General features: G+C 44.6%; 1 protein-coding gene across 2 annotated transcripts in view; it reads right to left on the reverse strand.

The window, feature by feature from the left end:
* Window positions 1-20,611, reverse strand: part of LOC104520483 (gamma-aminobutyric acid receptor subunit beta-4) — a 73,664-nt gene that overhangs the window by 28,497 nt on the left and 24,556 nt on the right. For both annotated transcript variants that reach the window (XM_010162185.2, XM_010162184.2), the window contains exon 3: window positions 17,992-18,059. In XM_010162185.2, the coding sequence (XP_010160487.1) occupies window positions 17,992-18,059 (68 nt within the window). The remainder of the gene's footprint in view (window positions 1-17,991; window positions 18,060-20,611) is intronic.

Below are 20,611 nucleotides of genomic sequence, written 5' to 3' on the forward strand. Positions count from 1 at the left end.
AGCCCACTGTTACAGGAGACCAAACCTGCCTCTTGGAGCAGAAGCATCCCAGGATGAGGATGTCAGATCTAAGTCTAATGGGAACAAATTCACTTGTGCAGAGGAAGTCAAAGTTTAAGGAGGCCAAGTCAGTGAGAGGACACGTGGGTCCAGGAAAGGGGAGTAATATAGGAAAGCAGGTCACTCCTGGTGCTGTGAGCACAGGGGGTTTGCCACTGAAGCACTGACAAACTGGAGGACAGGAGGAAGCTGAAGCGCTCAGAGTTAGCAGATACTATCTGAAGTCACCACAACCTAGATGAGGACATGGGCATGTGTCCAGTTGCCTGTGGGCCGGGCATGTGCATTGATCAATGTACAGGGAGCTCCCTGGATCACCAAGAGACACAACATTTCAGGGAGTCAGTTCAAGGTGTGAACCTGAACTTCCTTGTCTACAGATCAAAGAACAGCAAGAGAGAGAGCAGGACCAGTTAAGGCACCTCAGTAACAAGGGCAGCACTCAGCAGAGAGCAGCTTCAGTCTTTAACTGGAAAGCCACCTAAGGCACTCCTCCTTTGCCCACAGTGACTCACTGGTAGAGACCCTAGGCTCAAGGATACCCCTTTGGAGGACAGAATCCTGTGTCCCTTTCTGCTCAGTGCAGTAAGAGAAGGGGTCCAAGATTAAGGAGCCTCTCTTCCCCGGAAAGAGCTGCCCTTCTCCTGTGCAGTCTCATGTCAGCATACAGAACACAAACACAGTATATGTCCCAAGTGGTATTCTTACAGGTGTGTGTGTGCTGATTTTGGAGACATAGTTGTACTGTGTCAGACCAAAAGCCTTTCTACATTAATATCCTGTCTTCAGTAACAGTGAAGAGAATAGCAGGGAGAAATATAAGCAAAACAGGGTCTCTGCTGTGATACTTAATTCTCCACCTATTTGAGGCTTAAAGATCACCTGAGCCAAAGCTAGTACCTTCTTAAGAGAAGATACTGTTTCTCTTCTTATCTCACAGAATATTCAGCTTTTGGCATCTGCAATCTCATGGTAGTGAGTTGCACAGTTTAGCTCTCCACTATTTACATCACTTTAAAACAAGTACAAGTCAGTCTTACTCTTTGCTGATTCCCTGTAGTGCCTGTATTAAGTCAGTAAATAATCATAACCCTCTGCTACTCAAGCTTACAGGGTCCCACACCCTTTTAGATACTTAAGGGTTACTGACCAGAACACACTACAGGCACTCTCAAAAGTAGTAGATAGCGGCAGGAAGCAGCAAGTGGGGGAAAACTGTTGCACAGGTTAAACACAGAACAGAGCCGTATGATGACAGTATCTGACGTTCTGCAATGGGTTGTTGCACAAGAACAGACTGAAGACAAGGCAATGGAAATAACTTTCCACAAAGCCTGTGGAATTTGCTGTTACAAAAGCATGAAGTCAGGACTTTAACAGTATTTTGGAAGGTCTAGGCATTAATGTGGAAAATACAGTCCAAGTCTTAAAACAAGGGGACTAACAGGAAAGAATAGCCCAAACACAGAGCCTCCTGCTGCAAGGCAGAAGCTCCATCTTTCAGTAGAAAGTCACCAGAAGCATCCCTCTTGGGCAGGCATAAACCCTCAGCACAGCTCCTGGGAGATGTGGGTCACCGGCAGGTTGGGTCAAATATTTTTGCTTTGTATTTAACTTGTCCAGAGGCAGAAATGTGCATGACATTGGGAGCTACACTGGACTCTGAAACCAGGATTAGAAATTGAAGGAATAATGTACAAGAAAGGGTTAAATCTTTACTCAAAATAGGGTATTTCTGGCAACATGGATGTCTCCTGTGCCTAGTCCATTCGTGTGGATGACAAATGACTCAAACCTTTCTGAGAGGCTTCGAAAGTGAAGGTGGTTATTCCAGGCTGCTAGTGGAGGTTGTTTTACCAAGCACTTGCAAGGTGCTGGAAGCAATAACTTTTCTGCAGGGGAGAGTGCACACTGCTCTTCTACTACTACATGACTTTGGGCATGAGAGATAAAGGAGGTTTTACAGCTTGTCTCTAGCACTAGCTATGCCACTTGACTTTTCCCCCCCCCATTTCCCCTCGACCCCAAATTTGGTAAAGTGACCAAATAAAAGTCCTTCCCCATATAAGCAAATGACATATGGTCTCCTTGTCCAAGATCACAAAAGAACATTAGGAAAGCCAAGATGCTCCAGAAAGGAGAAAAATGGAACATCTGACTTAGTAAAAACCAAGCTGCCATTGCCAGAGACTAATGAACAGTTTGTTGGCTTCAACTTCTTTGATGATTAAACACCAGCTCCTGTTCCTGTCATTCTTGGAAGAGAAATTAAAGGACAAAGTAATCCTCAAGTGTGTTTCATTTTAAGGAGGAGGTAGGGGAAATGAGAGGAATTATTTTTTAGGGGAGGAGACAGGATGCGACTGCAATGAGTTGCAAAGAAGCGGAACAGTGTAAAATGAACAGGAGAATACATGAAGGACAGAGCAAGATGGCCATAGCTCTTCCTTAGCAAGCTTAAGAAAACTACTTTGTCCTCATAAAGGATTGTCCATTTCCACACAGATAAATCAATGAGTTCCAGACCTTAACAAGCACCAGTTAATCTGACATCAGTAAATACCTGATAGCAGTCTTTCCAGCTCTAAAACAGCACAAAGTCTGTTCAGACTCTCACCTTTGCTTAGGGCAGGAAGCAGCAGCTCTTGTACTCACTGTACTTTTCATGGGGAGGGCATTCTGCCAAAATGCTGCTTTTAATTTCTCTTTTGGTGCAAGCCAGTGTCCAGTTTACAAGTCTGAAGTTCTACATGACAACTGCTATACATAAAGTGACAACTGTTTTAGATACTGCCCTCCTCCCTATGTTTCAGCTTAGCAGGTGGGAAAGCCACAGTCTCTTTCCACCTCCCCTATTTTTGAATAACCAGATGTCTGCACTGACTTGGGGATCAGGAAGAACACCTTCCACCTGCAATCTCTCTGCCAGTAATGCAGGGGGACAGGAATGTGTTGGCCTCTAAGATATGCTCTATGCCCTTCTGTGCTGCAGGTCTTTGTGCTCTTGAACTGATTTTCTTTAGGACCTGAGAAATATTTTGCATGGAGATGTTCCCCTCACTAATCTGATCTACTTTTGCAGCAATTTTCATGTGTTTAATTGCTGAATGCATGGCCAGAAACTGGGACAGATATCAGCTATATCCTCAACAACTAGGGGTGTGCAAGTAAAGTGTCACTTTGATGCCCTATTTCTCTCCTGCCATGCCTTGTCCCTGCAGCACCTGGATTGGTGCTGGTCCTGCAGGTGTAAGAGAGGACATACTTAGCTGGGTCCTATGCCACAAGGGCATTGTTCAGCCCATGACAAGGCTTTCAAACTTCTAAGCCTGTACATCAATGCCATATCTGAGCAGGAGGCAGCACCATATGTCATCTGCTTAACAGCCCCAGTCATGCTGGAAGCAGAGGTCAAGAAGAGAAAGCCAGAACTGATGGGCACAGGCATAAGTATCACCTGCTCTATGAGCACATGCAAAACAGCAACCTTGCTCACTGTTACAGGCAGCAATCCCAAAATCACCACCTGCAGCATGACATCTTCCTCAGGCAAGCTCTTAGGAAGCAATGCCAGGCAGTTTCTATTCTTAAGCCATAAAATCTGTGAGCTACTGCACACCATTTCTGCTGCTCTGGTCTCCTCACTTAGCTCCCCATGAACTAGTAGCTGCACAAAAGCCAGAGCCCATTCTGCCCCCAAAAACAGGGTAGTTTGACTTTCCCATTTCTGCCTCATCAGCCATTTTTCATGCCAGACCTCATCATAACTTGAGAAATTGTCTTTCCCAGAGAGGAACCACTTAAGAAATGTTCAAACTCATTTTTTGTTCCTATACCTCCCCATGCCAAACCCACACAGAAGGTCATGTTTTGTCCAGACAGCTGACTAAGGACAGAGAGGCAAGGCCTTAAGTTGATAAAAAGGTCATGTATTGATTTGAACAATTTTTTTTAATTTGACCAAGACAGAATATCAAAGCCATGATGCTTACACTATCTACTCACTGATAGATGGGCTGGGAACTGGTAAGGACTCATTGTAGTACCAGGAGTGCTAAAAACAGGTAAGATGCTCACTTAAACAAGGAGGGACCTCAGGTAGCAAGTCCCCAGCTGAGTAATTTCTTCCAGGAAAATGGCAAGTTAGATAGCTGACTGGCTTGAGATAGTGCAGGGATGGCAGCAAGCTGAACCCTCCCTCCATGAGAAGTACGATGTAGGTTTTCCCAAGTGAAGTCTGTCCCCACAATGGCATGGGCCCCAAACTGTGAAGCTAACATGGGTCCTTCCCCCTCCTGGAGATCCTTAAAGGGTTATTGCTTACATCTATGTTCCACTAGTGCATGAGATGTCTCCAAATGGCTTCATGAAGTCTTCTTCCCAAACCCTTTCTTTCTCTTACTGTATTTATTTAAGGCAAAATCTTAACTTAGCCCCTTTTGTTTCTCTTAACCTCTCCCTAGGTATGCAAAGGTCACCCATTACCACAGTGTGAGACAGAGAAACATGAGTGCACTCTCTTTGGAGTCTCAGAGAAGCATTACGATCGTACATTGCAGAGCTGTGAAGAGGAGTCTGAGGGCATACTTATATTACAAGAAGCTTTCTGGTTTTAAGTTCTTGGTAATTTAAAACAAATTATGCTGCCATAGGCTTCTGCTGACCCATGACAGAAAACATGGTGCTTTCCGAAAGGCCAACTTTACCTTCCACTGTTTGCCTGCACTAATCTAGTATGCTACACAACTGCCTTCTGCACACTTACAAGCCATGGGGCAGTGCTGGTGCCTGTATCCCACCTCTTCTCCTCCCTTCTCCCACCCAGCTTCTCCCAACTCATCTTTTTGTACTTTCCCAGCACTACCCTTACTGCCTTACTGCATGTGTTGCCAGTGCCCTCCTGCATACACATATGGGCATGTCTAATATACAGCCATTAAAGCTCAAAAATGTTTTCAATAATCACTTTGTATTTAATTAAACACGCAACAACTAGACTATTAGAGTAAATTAAATTTGAGTGAGACATTTGAACAGTGACTAGTGAAGATATCAGTTTCCAAAGCCCTCAGAAAGATGGGGGAAGAAAACTAGATTATACCAAGGGAAAGGCGATGCTGGAAGACCAGTGATGCTCCCTAAACCTTTTCAAAGGGGCTTCACAGCCTCTGCATGTATCCTTAGAGAATTTTCACCTTGCAGTGACTTTCTTACCTCTTGCTTGCTGAGAGATGCTAACTTCAAGTGATTAAAACTCAACAGGCTTTCTAGCAGGAGCAACTTGGTAAGAAATAAATGTAGCTTCTCCAAAACATTCGCAGAACTCTTCACTCCTCTGTACATTTTTTACATTTAAATGAAACATCCTCTTCACCCTTGCAAGGGTTTTACTGGACACCAACCTAGTCAGACTCTACCCCAAGCAGGAGAGGTTCTGCAGTCCTCCATATAGACACTGACTAGTAGAAGTCACAGGGAAAAAAGGTTAGAGGAATGTGGAATTAAAGCAGTTAAGGGGCTTAGTAGCTCATTGGAATTAGGTACTTTATAAAACACCTCTGGGTATCAATTTCAGCTCACTCAATGCTAATTCTGTAGGAGACTTTGGGCTCTTGCACATATGCCTCATTTTCTGTTATGCGTAAAAATAAGACACTGATGCTAACATGCTAACTCCATGCTGCAGTTTGGGTTCCCCACATCTCTAGGCAAGTGCTAAGTGTGTCAGGAACAGAAATTACTTTTTCTCCATGGGGAAAAAAAAAAAAATAGAACTTGTGGTAGTCAAGACCACCAATGCAGTTTGGGGCTGCACTGGTAGGGAATCATGTTATGAAACAATATTACTACTTTGCACAGCAGAATAAAATGCTGTATATAGACAGCTCTGAGCACTGAAATCACAAGACTCTCTGCAAAAATATCAAGGCACACAGTACTTTAAAGACACTTTTTTAACTTAAAGAAGGACTGTTTGATATTCCAGGGTCAAAAAACTGCCACAAAGGTGTAATTTCCCAGGAGGTAGCCAGAGGCAAACAAGTCATTTAAATTATGCGAGACGACTAACATGTCCTGGATGGAATAATCACCTCAACTAGGCTGGCGCAGATTGGTTTGACCAAAAGGTTAGAAACCAAAGTTTGTAGTGACTCACAGAAAGCAAAGTTTGGTCATGTACGAAGGATAACTGGGACCAAGCAGATAAGATGGTGAAATGCAGAAGAGCAGCACGTACCTCTGGCAATAGGGTTGCGTTAGGTGAACGGTGGTCTCCTAAGGGTAAAGGATGGCAGCTCTGTGGTTTGAAAAACCATGCCTACTTTTCAACAAGTCCAGGCAAACTGGATGCCAAGTATTATACTTGAGAACCCTAAGACTCCTGCACACAGAGACCCAGTTCTATATTGGGGGTGACTGCTTCTACATATAAACATTCTGTGTAGCTGTATCTGTGGCCCTTAAGTTGACAAACTCAGTAAGATTGAGTTATCATTAGAGAAAATGGTTAGCAATCAACTGTCTCAACTGTGGTGTGAACAGAGGACTGTATAGTCATGCTGGGATAACCAAAAAGTACAGAAGTACCAACTGATCTGTTCTAGGAAACAATTTCTACTGTCAAGGGTACTGACCAGACACTGTATTATTATGGATTTAGTCTACCTCTGCTTCCACCCATGGGTTAGTCTGCCCTTGGTTATGCCAGGGTGAAGCCAAGGGAACCATTCCAGGCTGACACCAGCAGCAGTGCACACAATATGGCCTGTGCTATTGTTCTTCCACTTAAGCAATCTAAGTCTTGGCTGTAGGATCATAAACCTGATGGATGCGTGCAGTGTAGTTAACTGACAATAGCATTCAAAATGCAGCTGTATGAAACATGCCTGATTCTGCTGAAGAAGTCAAGCTTATTACAGGATGCATGAAGAAAAATGAGATCTCAGCAGGCTGTGAAGGTCCACAAGCAAGCAGACTTTGACTTCACAGCCAACGGGATGGCAGAGAACAAGCTGCAGTCTCTGTCCATGCTGAGTGAGTGCTCTCTGCAGTACCAGGACCAATAGTCCTGGAGCCAAGGAGCTCTATTTGCAGAGCTGGCTGAAAATTATTGGCAGGGAGCCCATGTGAGCTCGGTAAATAAAGTATCCAGATAATAAAAATACCCAAAGGCACTGTTTAATTTTTCTGAGGGTTCTGATACAGCCAGTAATATTGAGAGGGAAAAGAAATCTTGCAGACAGGAACAGGAGCACAGGGCAAAGCTATCCTTCCAGAAGACTGGAACACAACACACCTGGTAGGTCTGATGGCTCACAGCCTGTACAGCTAAATACCTGACACTCATTTATCGCAGGGAACAGATGAAAAGGAAGAGGGTTTGTGTTCAGGAACTAGACTGGGACTCAGGAAAACTAGGCTCAGACAGAAGCTTGTGTATTGTAAAACCCCTTGAATCTTAGCTGCAAACTCTTGATGGATAAAAGGGTCAATACTTTGTGTATCCATGACCTAAGAATGCATCAAAGGGGATGGACAGGGACATAGATGCCACAGGCTGCCTTCCCCTGCAGTCATACTGAAGTTAAAGGAGATACTGTGGTAGCAGGTTGCTGCAGTGGAAAAGGGAGATGAGGTTCAACCTGTAAGCAGTATGTTTTGGGTTTGCTTCCCTCTTCTCTAGAGCCTCAGATGGAAGCTCAGTGCTCCCTGAAAAGAGAGGGCAAAGGCAGTATAAGAGGGCATTCTCCAGCCTGGTGATGCACTGCACCCTGGCACAGGTAGTAGGAGGCCAGCTGTGCACACCTTGCAAGCAGTGACGTGGAAGAAGCCAGTGGATCTTGCCCTTTACTCCCTCCTCTGCCATTTTTCTGTCTGGAGCCAGCCTGAGACTCTGCTTGTATCAGTGCAGTAGGGACTGCCCATATTTCATCCCACACAGGTGCACACCCTCCTTCCCCAAAATGATCCCTTTCATCTGACTAGAGGACCTTTCTGGATCTCCAAACAGCTCAGCAGATCCTCTTCCTTTTACCATCCCTTTTCCTTGAATGTTCATTTTTCTCTGTAGCCTAGCAACTCAGCACAGACTCAGAATATTAACAACTCCTGTCCCCACACACAATCTTCTCCAGAGGCCTGAAAAATGCAATAGCAGAAAGGCTGAGAGGGGTAGGGGCAAGCATGAGAGATGTAGGGAGCACGCGGGGAGCCTCCACCAGAATTCAGAAACAGTAAAGCTATTCAGCTGTCATATCTGCCACCTTCACTTCACATGTATATAACATATAGAGCTATATATAGCCCCATTTATTTACATATGCAAATAGTACCATGACACGCACACACTTGTATTTGGATCTAGATTCTATATTGAGGTGCTGGCACTCTTGCGCACATACACTCTCTATTGTTAGATGCTTTAAACATATATATGACAGGATGCCAGAAGGTCAGATTCTCGAGATCTAATTTGGTTTTCAATCAAACCAAATGAAGCTTTCGCTTGTGGGAAGATACTTTAGCATTCTGCAGTAATCCTCTCCAATGCTGCAGCATTGCTATTGAAACAGGTGGCAGTTTGGAACATGGCTCTCAAATACAGACAACTTTTTAATATATATTAAAAAAAATATATATAAAGGCTGTGGGAGTTCTGCTTGTGTAAAAACCTGAATAAAAACTTAAGCAGGAAAAAAGAGACAATTTTATCTCGGACAAAGTTTTTTGCAGTAGCAATTCTAACTACTAGAGTAATGCTGGGGCACAAGCTGAAGTGGTTCATACCACCACCATACAATTCTGATATGTTCAGATCTAAAGATAACTTGGCTGATACAGGAACAGATGGAACACTGCAATACATAGCACCGTTCAGCTGAAAGCATGCTGCAAACTATATAGCCATGGACTCTTATCCTTTCCAACATGACTTCTCTCCTACCATGGGGTGGAGACACTTAGGAAATGCAGAGCTAACGTAGCCTCTTCAGTGAGAGCACAGAAATGTTCTCATTTGGGAAATCGCCTAGTGAGCAAAACATGTGAACTCTGTTTCTCAGCACTGGAGCAGGGTTGACTCAACCCTCCTGAGGCTTGAACTTGTGATACTGGAAGACTTGCAGAGCTACTCCTTAGGGATAACAGCATCATGGAAAGATGCACAGGGGGGAATAATTTACAACAAGCATTGCCACCACATTGTATTTGTGCTGCAAAACTCAAGGTCTAGGCTAGGAATCAGCCAGTCTACCCAACAGCTTTCCCATAACCAAGAATTTCCAGTTATGCAAAGAACTTTCTGCAAACTCTCCCATTAAGATATCGTGTGAATGCTACAAGATCCCTAGGAAGAAACCAGCATGGTAGAATAGAAAGCCTCAGCAGCAGAGAGTCACTCTAGTCCAGCAGTTCCCAGTCTTTCTTCAACTAAAAGCTTCAGCAAGATTTCCACAGTTCACCATTTACTGATCTGTGTGCATGACAAAAATCTTGCAATTCAACCAACAAAAATATTTCATTCAAAGGCAACATTAATGTTCAAAACATCACAGCCATTTAGCACAAGCTAAATATGGGATAATGGGATACCCATTATTAGGGGAAGCAATAAAGCAGCAATAAAGCTGTCCCCTCTCATGTGAGGACATCTCCAGGCAATACAGTGGCAGGGACCTGGCAGGACTGCTGGCCTACCAGGCTCCTCTTTGCTACATGTGCACTGAATCCGTGAGGCCTCTGTCTCAGAAGAAATTGTTGGTGCTTTGTGCAGATTCTAGCTTTCAGCTGGCCACAGCATTTGAAGAGACTGTATGGTGATCTTTGGGTTGTTACTTAGCAACTTGACTCCAAGATGTGAATTTACTACTCTGTCTCTGCAGTCAAGCAACACCAGGACCAAGGGCATAGGGAGAATTCTGTCATGGGAATGGGATAATCTGTGAAATATTATGGAAGACAAATAAGATTTCCTCCTTTTACAAGTTGCCATTAAAGCAGGAAATATTGACATATGAGTCACACTGACCTATTTTCTAATTTTTAAGCCAGGACAATCTCTTTGCAATCAATTTCAGAACCAATGAATGGGGAATACTTCAGGTCCCTTCACAAGTTTTCTTTATTCTTAACTATTTTATGCAAGAACTCTACCCTTTTGTGGAAGGATCATCCCTGTCTTTTGGGCAGAAAGGGTATCACTGCTTCTTTAAACTTGAGCACCCACTCCCCCATACCATCACACTGCAGAAGGCCCCTGAGGCCAGATGTTTTACTTAGCCTCATGTGCTACCTTATTTCAAGGGATCTTTCAGCACAGTCAGTGAGATTTGTGTTAAAGAAAAACATAATGTGATGTGAACAGATATACACACCTGATTCTTGACTTTTTAGACTGTATCAGTACTGGTGAAAGTCAGCCTGAGCCTCAGCAGTCACAAGATGTCACCACTGCAAGGATAGACAAAATAACCTCAAATCTAGCAATGGCAGATGAGATGGGCCTCTGACATTACCTTTGTTGCAAAGACTTTCTAGGAGTTCATTAGATTTCCCCTCTTACCGTCTATCTAGATGAGCCACAGAGCAGGCAGTTGTACCTCCTGCATGCAAGAGAGACCAGCTCAAAGCTGCTATGTCTAGAGTGGTTTGGAGGTTACTCTCCACCTGGCTACAACCATCTTTTATTTCTCCAACCAACCCTCTAACAAAAAGGAAAAAGCAACAAGATGCTGCTGCTTTCCCTCTTCCAGCTTGCCAAGTGGTCATGCGTTTATACACAAGCTACTTCCTATTGCTGGAGAAGCAGAGACACAAGAAGGCCACCAAGGTGACCATATGTAACTGATGGTAGTGTGCACAGGACACCACACAGAACCATTGTGCAGAACTGCCCTTTGCATCCCCTGGTAACCCTCCACCTCAGGAAAATCCTGTTTCACATATACAGAACTGTCATTATTTGATTTCCCAAGCAAACAACCATGCAATGCATTTCAGCCCTGCACACCAGGACTTCAAGTGACAATAGCTGCATGACCCAAGTTGTACTGAAGTAATCATCAGAAGAGGAAGGTGTAGACACTTGCCAGCTCTGAAGAAACCTTCCACCTCAGCTGCGTGTTTGCCATACCTTAGTTTACATCACAGCACACAAGAGCCCCTAATATGAAAAAAAGCACATAACCCCTACCTATCCGTGCCAGCACAGAGCCTGGGGATATCTCACCCAAAGCCAGAGTTGTGCCATTCTTTCCATGCCACACTGATATGATCTGGCCCTTCTCCAGCACCAAGGCCACACAACATCCTCTGCTACCTGCAACACTACCATCCCAGGAGCCCACAGCAATCCAAGAGGACTGCAGCCCCTGCAGTACCATAACAGCACAGCCATCATTAGCTCAGCACCAAAGCCACCTCTCAGTACTACCATATTTTGGTAGTCTTCAATATTCAGCAGCCTTAAATACCAAGATGTAACATACACACACACACTCTCAGTTTAGATACCACAGTGTCACAGGGCTGGAGATACCCTAGGCTACAGGGAAACATTTACAGCACTGCAGTGTCATGTCATACTTGTATCCCACAGCATATAACTCTAGAAACCTCTGACTGTAGGATTTAAATGCTTTAACCTTTGCTTTTTAAAAACCTTTTTTTGGATATCCAGGGACATAGAATAGACTGACTGGGAAATAACTGTGTGTCATTTCTCTATTGAAAAGAGATGGCAACAAAACAGAACACTTTCAGTTAAGAATAAGAAAAATGTTGATATCTTTGAAGATAATATATGGTAGTATAGGGTACAGTATTATAGTAGAAACCTCTTCTTAAAAAACTTGGGTTTTAAAGCTCCAGACATCTATACCAGTGGAAAGTCCTTTTCAGGGGCATATGCAACAAAGTTGTTTCTGTCCATTTTTGCAGGCTTACAATAGGTCCTCAAAGGCTACTGCCACAGCTGCATCAGCCTCAAGGAAACCAAGGTTTTGCATATACAATTTGACTGTCAGAACATTTCAAGGATGAATTGGACAGCACACACCCAGATCAGCAATCCCACATGGATATACACTTTCCTGCTTTTCTCTTCCCCTTTCCTGAAAGGGGCCAATGGTCAAGAGCTCTGACCAGTCGAACATATAGCCCAAGATGCTGCTGTGTTGTGTATCAAAGAAAGCCTCCAGTATGGAGCCTAGCCATCCACAGTGCCTTCTTCCATCAACAACACCCAACATACAGCAGAGTCAAGCATATACATTACTGGGCATGGGTTACCCTGAAATTGAGATTTAATTAGTCAGTGCATAGCCATATTCCAGTGAAAACAGAACTGCAAAGCTGATCAGGACAGATGTCACTATAAAGGCTATTTTAAGCATGCCTAACAGATGGAAAATCTGACATAGTGGGAAGAGTGCTGCCCCACTGATGATGGCATAACTATAGGATTGTAGGTTGTAGGATGAACTGTGCTGGACAAGAACACTCTTACACACAACCCAATCCACTTCCTTTTGGGTTAAAAGCCAATTTAAAACCCTTGCAGCTCATAGCTTTCTTGGGACATGATTTATAGAATGAACAGGGAATAATTCTTTGCCAAACAAGACAGTTTGTTTTTCAAGCAAGCTTTGGGAAGTTGGGAAATAGCAGACATGATGCTTTCTTCCATAACCCCCAAGAGATCCAGTATAGTATGCCAGTGTGAGTGCAGTCACTCCAACAAGATTGCAGCATTGCAACAGGCAATACAGGAGTAGGGAGGAGGAGACAATGGAGTGAAGCATTAAGGTCAGCTTTGCCAGGCATCCTGCACCAACCTCTAACTTATCTGCGCTGTAGACTGTACCCCAGTAAAAGGTATTGCCAATCCCACAGGCATCGTTCCTTTAACTCATGTATTCCTGCAAACATTTCTATTTGGAAGCCTTGTTTCTTACACTAACCTCTACAACAATCTTCTTGTAACTTTTCAACTTGTCACCAGGTTTATAAAACTTTAAAGCTAGTGCTATAACAAACTGAAACGATGTTATTGCAGATGTAGGAGAGCATCTTGGGATGAATAAATTATAGGAGCCACAAAGAAATCACAACTATAACGGCTGGATGCTCCGAGCTGTCTATGGTGTGCAGATACACAGGAGGGAGCAGGTTTAGGACTGCACGGACCATAGGGCAGGAAAATTGAAGCGTTATGAAGGGTAACCATCTCTTATTTCAAATGCATACAAAACTTCTGGTTGTTTTCCTTATTGAAATAGTTCATTAATGCTTGAAGGGAGTCTGATCTGTCTGGTACTAGAAAAATATGTCCCCAAAGGTTACTTAGAGAAGTCTACAGTTGGAAGTGTTAACCTCCAGTCCCACCATGCAGAAAGTACAATATACCCTGAACAGACGAGTTCTGAGCTGTCAGTTGAAAGGACATGCAGGAGTGGGGGAAGACTTCCAGCTGCTCCTGAAACCATTGGTACCAGATACCATTAGAATTGGATCCACCAAAGCAGGTTGGTTGAACCAGACTATTAAGCTGATAGTGGCTTTGGTCAGCATTCAGGTCATGTACCACAAGGTCAGAAACCCACATGCTGCTTCAGCTGCAGAGCACCTTGAGCTCCATGCTTCCAGTGCTCTTCCTCCTTCTAAATCAGAAGTACTGCTAGGCTCCTCAGTAACCTGGGTACCATACCATGAGGTCTGAACCTAGCACTGTCCAAGTACCACTATACACCAACAAGCATCTGTAAATACCTGCACGTCATTTCATGCTTACTGCAATTCAACCACCTGTAGCAAAATGGCATTTACCAGATAACTTATCCAGCCTATTTCCTTTAAGGAGAACTAGGAGATACCATCCTTCCATTCTTTGCAGATCATCTGAGCTACTGAACATCATTATGAAGACATTTCTCCTTTCCGCCTGCCTTTAAATCCTCAACTTGCAAATTCGTATAAGATATGAAAAGACTCCAGCTATGCCTTTCATCTTCATGGATCAGCACTTCCCAGAGGGTCTGCCAGTCAAAAGGGCCCTCCCCAATACCTATTTGGCCTGGCCCCTGGCATCTTTTCCCAGGCATTTCAATTGATGTCACTGATCTTGGCTCAGCAAATAATCCTTTTAATCACTGACAACAACAGAGGCTGCAGCTCAGCGTTGCTTAGCAGGGCTAAGAGGAGTACACAGTAATAAAGCACTACTCTATCAAGTGATCTTGAAAATAGGGCTGACCACACACAGGCAGCAGCTGCAATGAACAAGAAGGTGCCATTTTTTAAAAAAATTAAGGACTGTAGTTTTGGGTCCCTCATCATTGTGAGATCATTACAAAGCTAGCATCGTACCTATGAACACCCTGCACCCTGGTACGACTCCATCTTCTGAGTTGTACCATGGCACAGTATCTGAGCACGGCCCCCAAGGAGGTGGAGATGCGTTGCCTTTGTATATAGCAAGGTACCAGAAAACACGTAGCACTTATAGGCAGCTGAAAAACAACTATGTATATCAGAGTCTGGGAACTTCCAGCATAAAAAAACATAACTGTGTTGCCTTTGCAGACAGCCCTGTATCCTCCAGGATTGAAATGTCAACACATCATCATTTTGAGAATACAGTTCCCATGGGAGTGAAGGCAAGGAGTGCTCCTTAGATCATGAGTGGAGCTGTGTTCCTCCACAGCACCACATCCAGCTGGACTCCTGAGGAAAACAACTTTTTGAATCATGCAACAGCTAGTCACTGACAGCACTTGTTCCCTGCCATCATGCAGCCAGCAGACTCCAAGAGTCCCAGAGAAAGGCATGGGAGAGATGGGGGCTCTCCTCAGCCTGCTCAGCCCCAGCACCAGGGCCATTGTTCCCAAAAGGATGTCTGAGGATTAATTAATTATCCTACAAGGGGCAGTAAGTAATAACACTCCTTGTGGAACAATAGAAGCTATTTGGTTGTCATGACAACCCAGCTTCACTTGTGTGCCTTTAATATATTCATTGCACAGTCCCTTTCCCAATCACACATGATGCCAAAAAAAAAAGCCTTGTTTTTCTTGCCAATATCCATGTCCAGAGCAGGGGTAAGACATGGCCCTTTCCCCGGGGCATCTGTCATACAGAAGAATGATGCACATAAAATCCCTTCAGCTTGGAAACTTACATCACATGAGAACCCTCCTGCTCCCTGAATGTTTGTTTTTTAAGATCATTCTGATTTTTTAACCCCTTTTTGAAGCTTCTTTACCATGATGCTTCAGTGGGTTCTCACGTACAGCCACTTTGTCCCCCATTCTCCCTGCCCCACCCTAGCACGTGTAGGGAGGATGGGCAGGAGATTATGCTTGTCAAGTCAAGCAGAGAGCCAAAAGGGGTAATCATAAGCCCAGTGACATGCCTTTGCAGTACCAACAGGACCATGACACAGACAGTGCCTGGTGCCCAGCCTGATTGCAGCCATGCCACAACCAGTATCCAAACACTCAGTATCCATCAACAGTGCTGCTCAAATTCTGTAACATCCAGCGCAGCAAATGGATAAAGGTCCATGCCAGGAAACCTGCTCTCCCATGCACCCCACAGATATTATAGCTGCTGTTTCTCCCCAGCACTGGGCATACACGTTTTCCCCAGCCATCCTGCAGCAGAGGGAAGTGGGTGTTCACAGGAGAGGTGAGAACACCACATTCACATGGCAAGGGTTGAAAAGTATTGCTAAGAGAATGGCTACTAGCCTAGGACACAGCATGCCTGGCCACAGCTGCTCACAATAGGCACTTGATTAGTCTTTATAGTCTATGGACACATCTCCAGCAGGATGTTCATCCTGAACCAGCCTCTGCAGTGCTCAGCTATCTTCTCAGGTCTATGGAGGAAGATCAAGGCAGTTGTTACAGGTAGGCTGAGAATCAAATCCATCACACCCTCTCGGTTATGTTTATGCAAGCTGTGGTCTTAAGCTACAGGCCCAGACCACAAATTGTTCCTGCTGGCTCTAGCAAGTAGGGTGACAGCTGGTTCACCACATAGGAAAATTCAGATCCAAGTTGAGACTGGGGGAGGAGATGACTCAAAGTTGAGCTCTGCCCTGACAGGCAAGATAGATGGAACTAGGTTAAGCCATCTGTCTCTTTTAACTTGAGCCTAACATCAAGTACAGCTACCCAGTGTAATGGGGACATAGGTCTGTACCTGAATTTACGATTGTACCACTGTCCAATGTCACTGTTACTAGAATGAAGTGTGACATGGTGATGGTGGGATGATAGCAGAGCATCTGAAAAAGAATCTGTTCTATGAGAACCTGGAGGTTTATGGTTGGCTCTTCACCCTGGGTCATATCAATATAAGCATTCAGGATTTTCAAGCAGTTTAGAAACCAAAACGACTAGTTAGATTGTCTTGCTCCCCGCTCCTCCCTGCCATGCACAGCAGAATAACTGGTGGGCCAGAGAAACAGGGCAGGAGAGTCCAGAAACAGATAAATAGGACAGGAGCACTGAGAGACCAGGGTTTTAATTGACTTGAACAGTAAGAGCTCTAAACTGGCCTTGGATTCTCCTGCATGGGTCAGGAACCAAAGAACAGGACAGCTGCTGACAGAAGGTCCCTGCCAGCCTTCCACTCCACTCAGCCTCTTGGAAAGGAGAGGAGTCAGGAGGAAAAGCCTCCAGGCAGCAGGGAGGAAGGCAAGGTTAGGCAATGATCAGTACAAACCATGTCCTCTGCTAGGGGCTAAGGGCTTCTGAGAGACAGATAGCACAGGCCTAGATGTGTACCCAAACCCTGACCAAAATAATTAACAAATTTCACCCCAAACCATTGCTATCTGAGCAGATAATTTTTTTCTTCTCAGTGGTATGAAAAGATCCAGTCTATCAATGCCACCCAGAACCAGATCTCTATTAGATGCCTCCCTTTCCAGCACAGATCTCCAAAGACATGCCAAATTGCCACCAGCAAGCATGAAAAACCACTGTTTTTCAACTTGGCAGGCACAGGCTGACTGTAAAGCTGAAAAATACAACTCGCACCTACTCTTTCAAGGCAAAAGCATTAATAGCTCAGAGATGTGGCTGTGAAACCAGCACAGAAGGATAAGGGATAAGAGTCTATCCTCAATAAGATGCTACTAGCTCCAGAGGTGCCAGCAGAGATCCTCCAACCACATGTTCACAGATAACACCAGGGATACTTCAGTGAGCCAGCACAGACACTCACTAACCCTACTAGAAATTACCCCACATTAGGAAGTGTACTACAGTCTTTCAGCATGTCCAACCACATCACAAGAGCCATCAGCAGGGGACCTTGTGTACCACAGAGGTCCCACATGCCAGTCCTATCTTGCAAGTGTTGTTTCAGTGAGTTCAGGATTGTTTCAGCCTGGGGCTGGGCTGCGGTTGTGAGGACAAGTGACAGGCAGTCCCAGTGACACAGCTCACTCAGCAGGTGGAAGGACCAAGGCTCAGAGTGAAAGCAGTACACTGAGAAAGAAATATGGGGAAAAAAAAAAAAAGTTAATTTCCTATAACCCATTTAAGTGTTTGACTTTCTTCTTTCCTCACACTACATACGGAGAAATTATCCTTGAATTCCTTATGCTTTAGTGAGGAAGAATTCTGTCTTAAATCAGAGTTCCCACCATCCCTCAAAATTCTGTGTTGAAAGCAGAAGAAAAAAATACTTCCTCAGTACCAGACAAATGTCACTCTTCTCCCAACAACTTCCCAGCTGCAGGGAAGATGTGTAGTAGGAGGTGAAGGAAGGAGGGGTGTGACTACCCTGCTTTTCAGAAGTACACCATGAAATCTCAGATGGCTCCAAGGAGCCATTGTCTTGGAAGCACATCTCAACCAGAAAATGGAAGAACAGGGGTTTTTTTTCTGTTTGTTCATTTGTTTTGTTTTCCAGACTTACCATGTTGACTTCAGAGATCTGGTCAATGCTGGAGATATGAATGCTCATTCCCACTGTGACAGGGTTACCTGAAACACAAATGGACTGGGTTAGGACCATAACCAAGACCTCCTTCCTTATCTGCTATTAAAGAATTGCCTAGAAAAGCATGGATATTATTTGAAGCAACCTCACATTCCCCAAGTATCAAGGATTTCCAAGTCACACATGCTCAAATGGTTAGAGAAGACTAGTTTTCTCTAACTCCCAGCCTTATAGACTCACCCCTAGGAGTAGTGCAGCCTAAGCTTGATTCTTTAATTCCTGGAAGTTAATTACCCCCTCGTTATACAATTAGCTCTGGTTATTCCAAATAATGCCTTCAGAGACCATCAGTAGGCTCCCAGTGGGCTTGCATAAGGTGTTACTGATTGACCATACAAAGAATATAGCAATCAAGCCCATGCAACACATGGGCAGGAAAGACACTCCAGCTCACTCCTCCATCACTCTGTCAGCTCTGAGTACTTAGTCTGTAAACCCCAAGTGAATTTTAACACCCAAGATATGGGACAAATACAGGGACCAGATCTATGAAGCGAGAAAGCAGCATTTGTACAGTGGCTTTTCAGAGAAGAGCAGCGGTTGGATTAGAGAACAGATTCCCCATTTTACCATGGGCATCAGGGCATATGTCACCCCACATCCTCTAGCCTGCAGCCATGGAGCTGTGGCAGATATCTGTGCACAGGTTTGATGGGAAATTCAGATTTTTCTTTACCCAGTGACCACAGACCCACTGACTGTGGCATGCAAGATGAGCTTGTGAAGAAACATCACACGAGGGCAGTCGCAGCCAGACCTATTGCCCTCTCTTGCCCAAGTGCAGCAAGAGCTGTATTACCACTTCCCACAAACCTGTAGAGGCAGGGCAGAAACCAGACAGTTCTTCCAGATGTGTGAACATCCCAGCTAGATCCAGACTCATACTCAGTGCTACCTAAGTCCCTCTGACTATCAGCTCCCTCAGCCAGGCAACAGGACAGCCCTTTTGGTGAGAATTAATCCAATTAAAACAATTTGCAGTGAAATACATATCCACTGCCAAAATCAGCAATAAACCTTTTACAACTTGAGATGGAGTTCCTGAGTGTTATCCCTCTCCTGTCATCCCCAAATCCATAGCACAAACCCAATCCCACCACAAGCAAAGCCCCTCTTCTCACTTATGCAAGGTGGAAAATCATTCCTTGCAATGCAGTACTAGAAAGGGAATGGTAAGCAGTTATGCTACTCAAGGTATTAACTCTTCCATGGACTCATTAGTAGATCTAAGTGATGAAATATTTACAGATAATCATGAAATGGCTTAGAAAGTAATCAGGAGATTGGGGGAGAGGGGAGAACCACACAACTGGAAATGAAGTGATTTTTTAATTATGTGTTACCAGAAGTAGGGAAGTAGTGTCATTAGGGCTGCCTTGTGATTGGGTGCACTGTTAACCGAGACCCTCTGCTGCAAATTAAGCGGCATTATCCTTTAATGGAATATGAACAACACTGAAAACATCAGAATCAACAACTGTAATTAGGCTCTGCTATGCAAATCTCCTTAAAGAGGCAGTGCTCTTCTCCAGCACTCCTGGCTCACTGTCAGGGGTGCCCAGGAGATCTTGCAGAACCTCTGAAAACCCTTACATAGGCACACTGGTAGCCACATCTTTGCTGTACTGCTGTGTCCATCTTTCACAAGGGAACCATGTGAGAAAATAACCAAGTCACTCAAGGGAGAGCTGATTCTCCTGCATCTTCCCTCACACCAGAGGCTGACAATGGCACAGGAAAAGTTTTAAGGAAGTCTTACTTAGTTAGTTTGCCTTTTTTTCTGAAATCAGGGCCTTGTGATATAAGCCATAGCAGGAGGAGGAAGTGACTGCTGCCCGGGGGATCTTATAGACTAATTGGTTACAGGACGAAAGATGGGGCCATGCACAGAGCTGTGGCAGAGCTGGGGAGAAGCCAGTTCCTGACTCTGAGCCTTTCAGCCATGCAGTGTTTTTCCTCCAAGAGTTGCCCTACTGCCTGCTTTGCTTCCAGTCTGTCACCACTGGTACTTGTGTTACTGTGGTTGTGTGTCCACTCCTTCCTCAGTGTAAAAAGTGGTTCTTCTCCCTCCTGCTGTGTAGGAGACCCACTGAAACCACCAGGCTAGGTGGTTAAAGCAGGGGAGCACTGACAGTGGTGGTATACAAATATTTGTCAAATACAAAGTCTATCCGATCTAATCTATCTGTCTAGACATTTGTGCTGTGTTCATCACCATGGTATCTGAGTGCCTGAGGTCATGCAGTGACTCAGTGTCAGAGCCGTGGATAAGATCCAGACCTCCCAACTCCCAGCTCCAAGATGAACGCTGGAGTGGAGATCAGCCACACTGCTCCCCATCAGCCTGGGCTCAGCTGCACCCAGCTCCCCTGCACAGTCAGCAATGTTCCTCTTGGCCACTGCCAAGATCTCTACACCCCATCAATCACAGCAAGTGGGAGGCTCCACTGCCTGCTTGCAAACCCTGGGGTGTGTGCCCATCAACCCACAGGCAGAAGCATGTGATTGTCATACAAACACTCCCAAGATGAAGGTA

The sequence above is a fragment of the Antrostomus carolinensis genome, unplaced genomic scaffold (genome assembly GCF_000700745.2).
Source record: "Antrostomus carolinensis isolate BGI_N321 unplaced genomic scaffold, ASM70074v2 scaffold10162, whole genome shotgun sequence".
Lineage (NCBI taxonomy): Eukaryota > Metazoa > Chordata > Aves > Caprimulgiformes > Caprimulgidae > Antrostomus > Antrostomus carolinensis.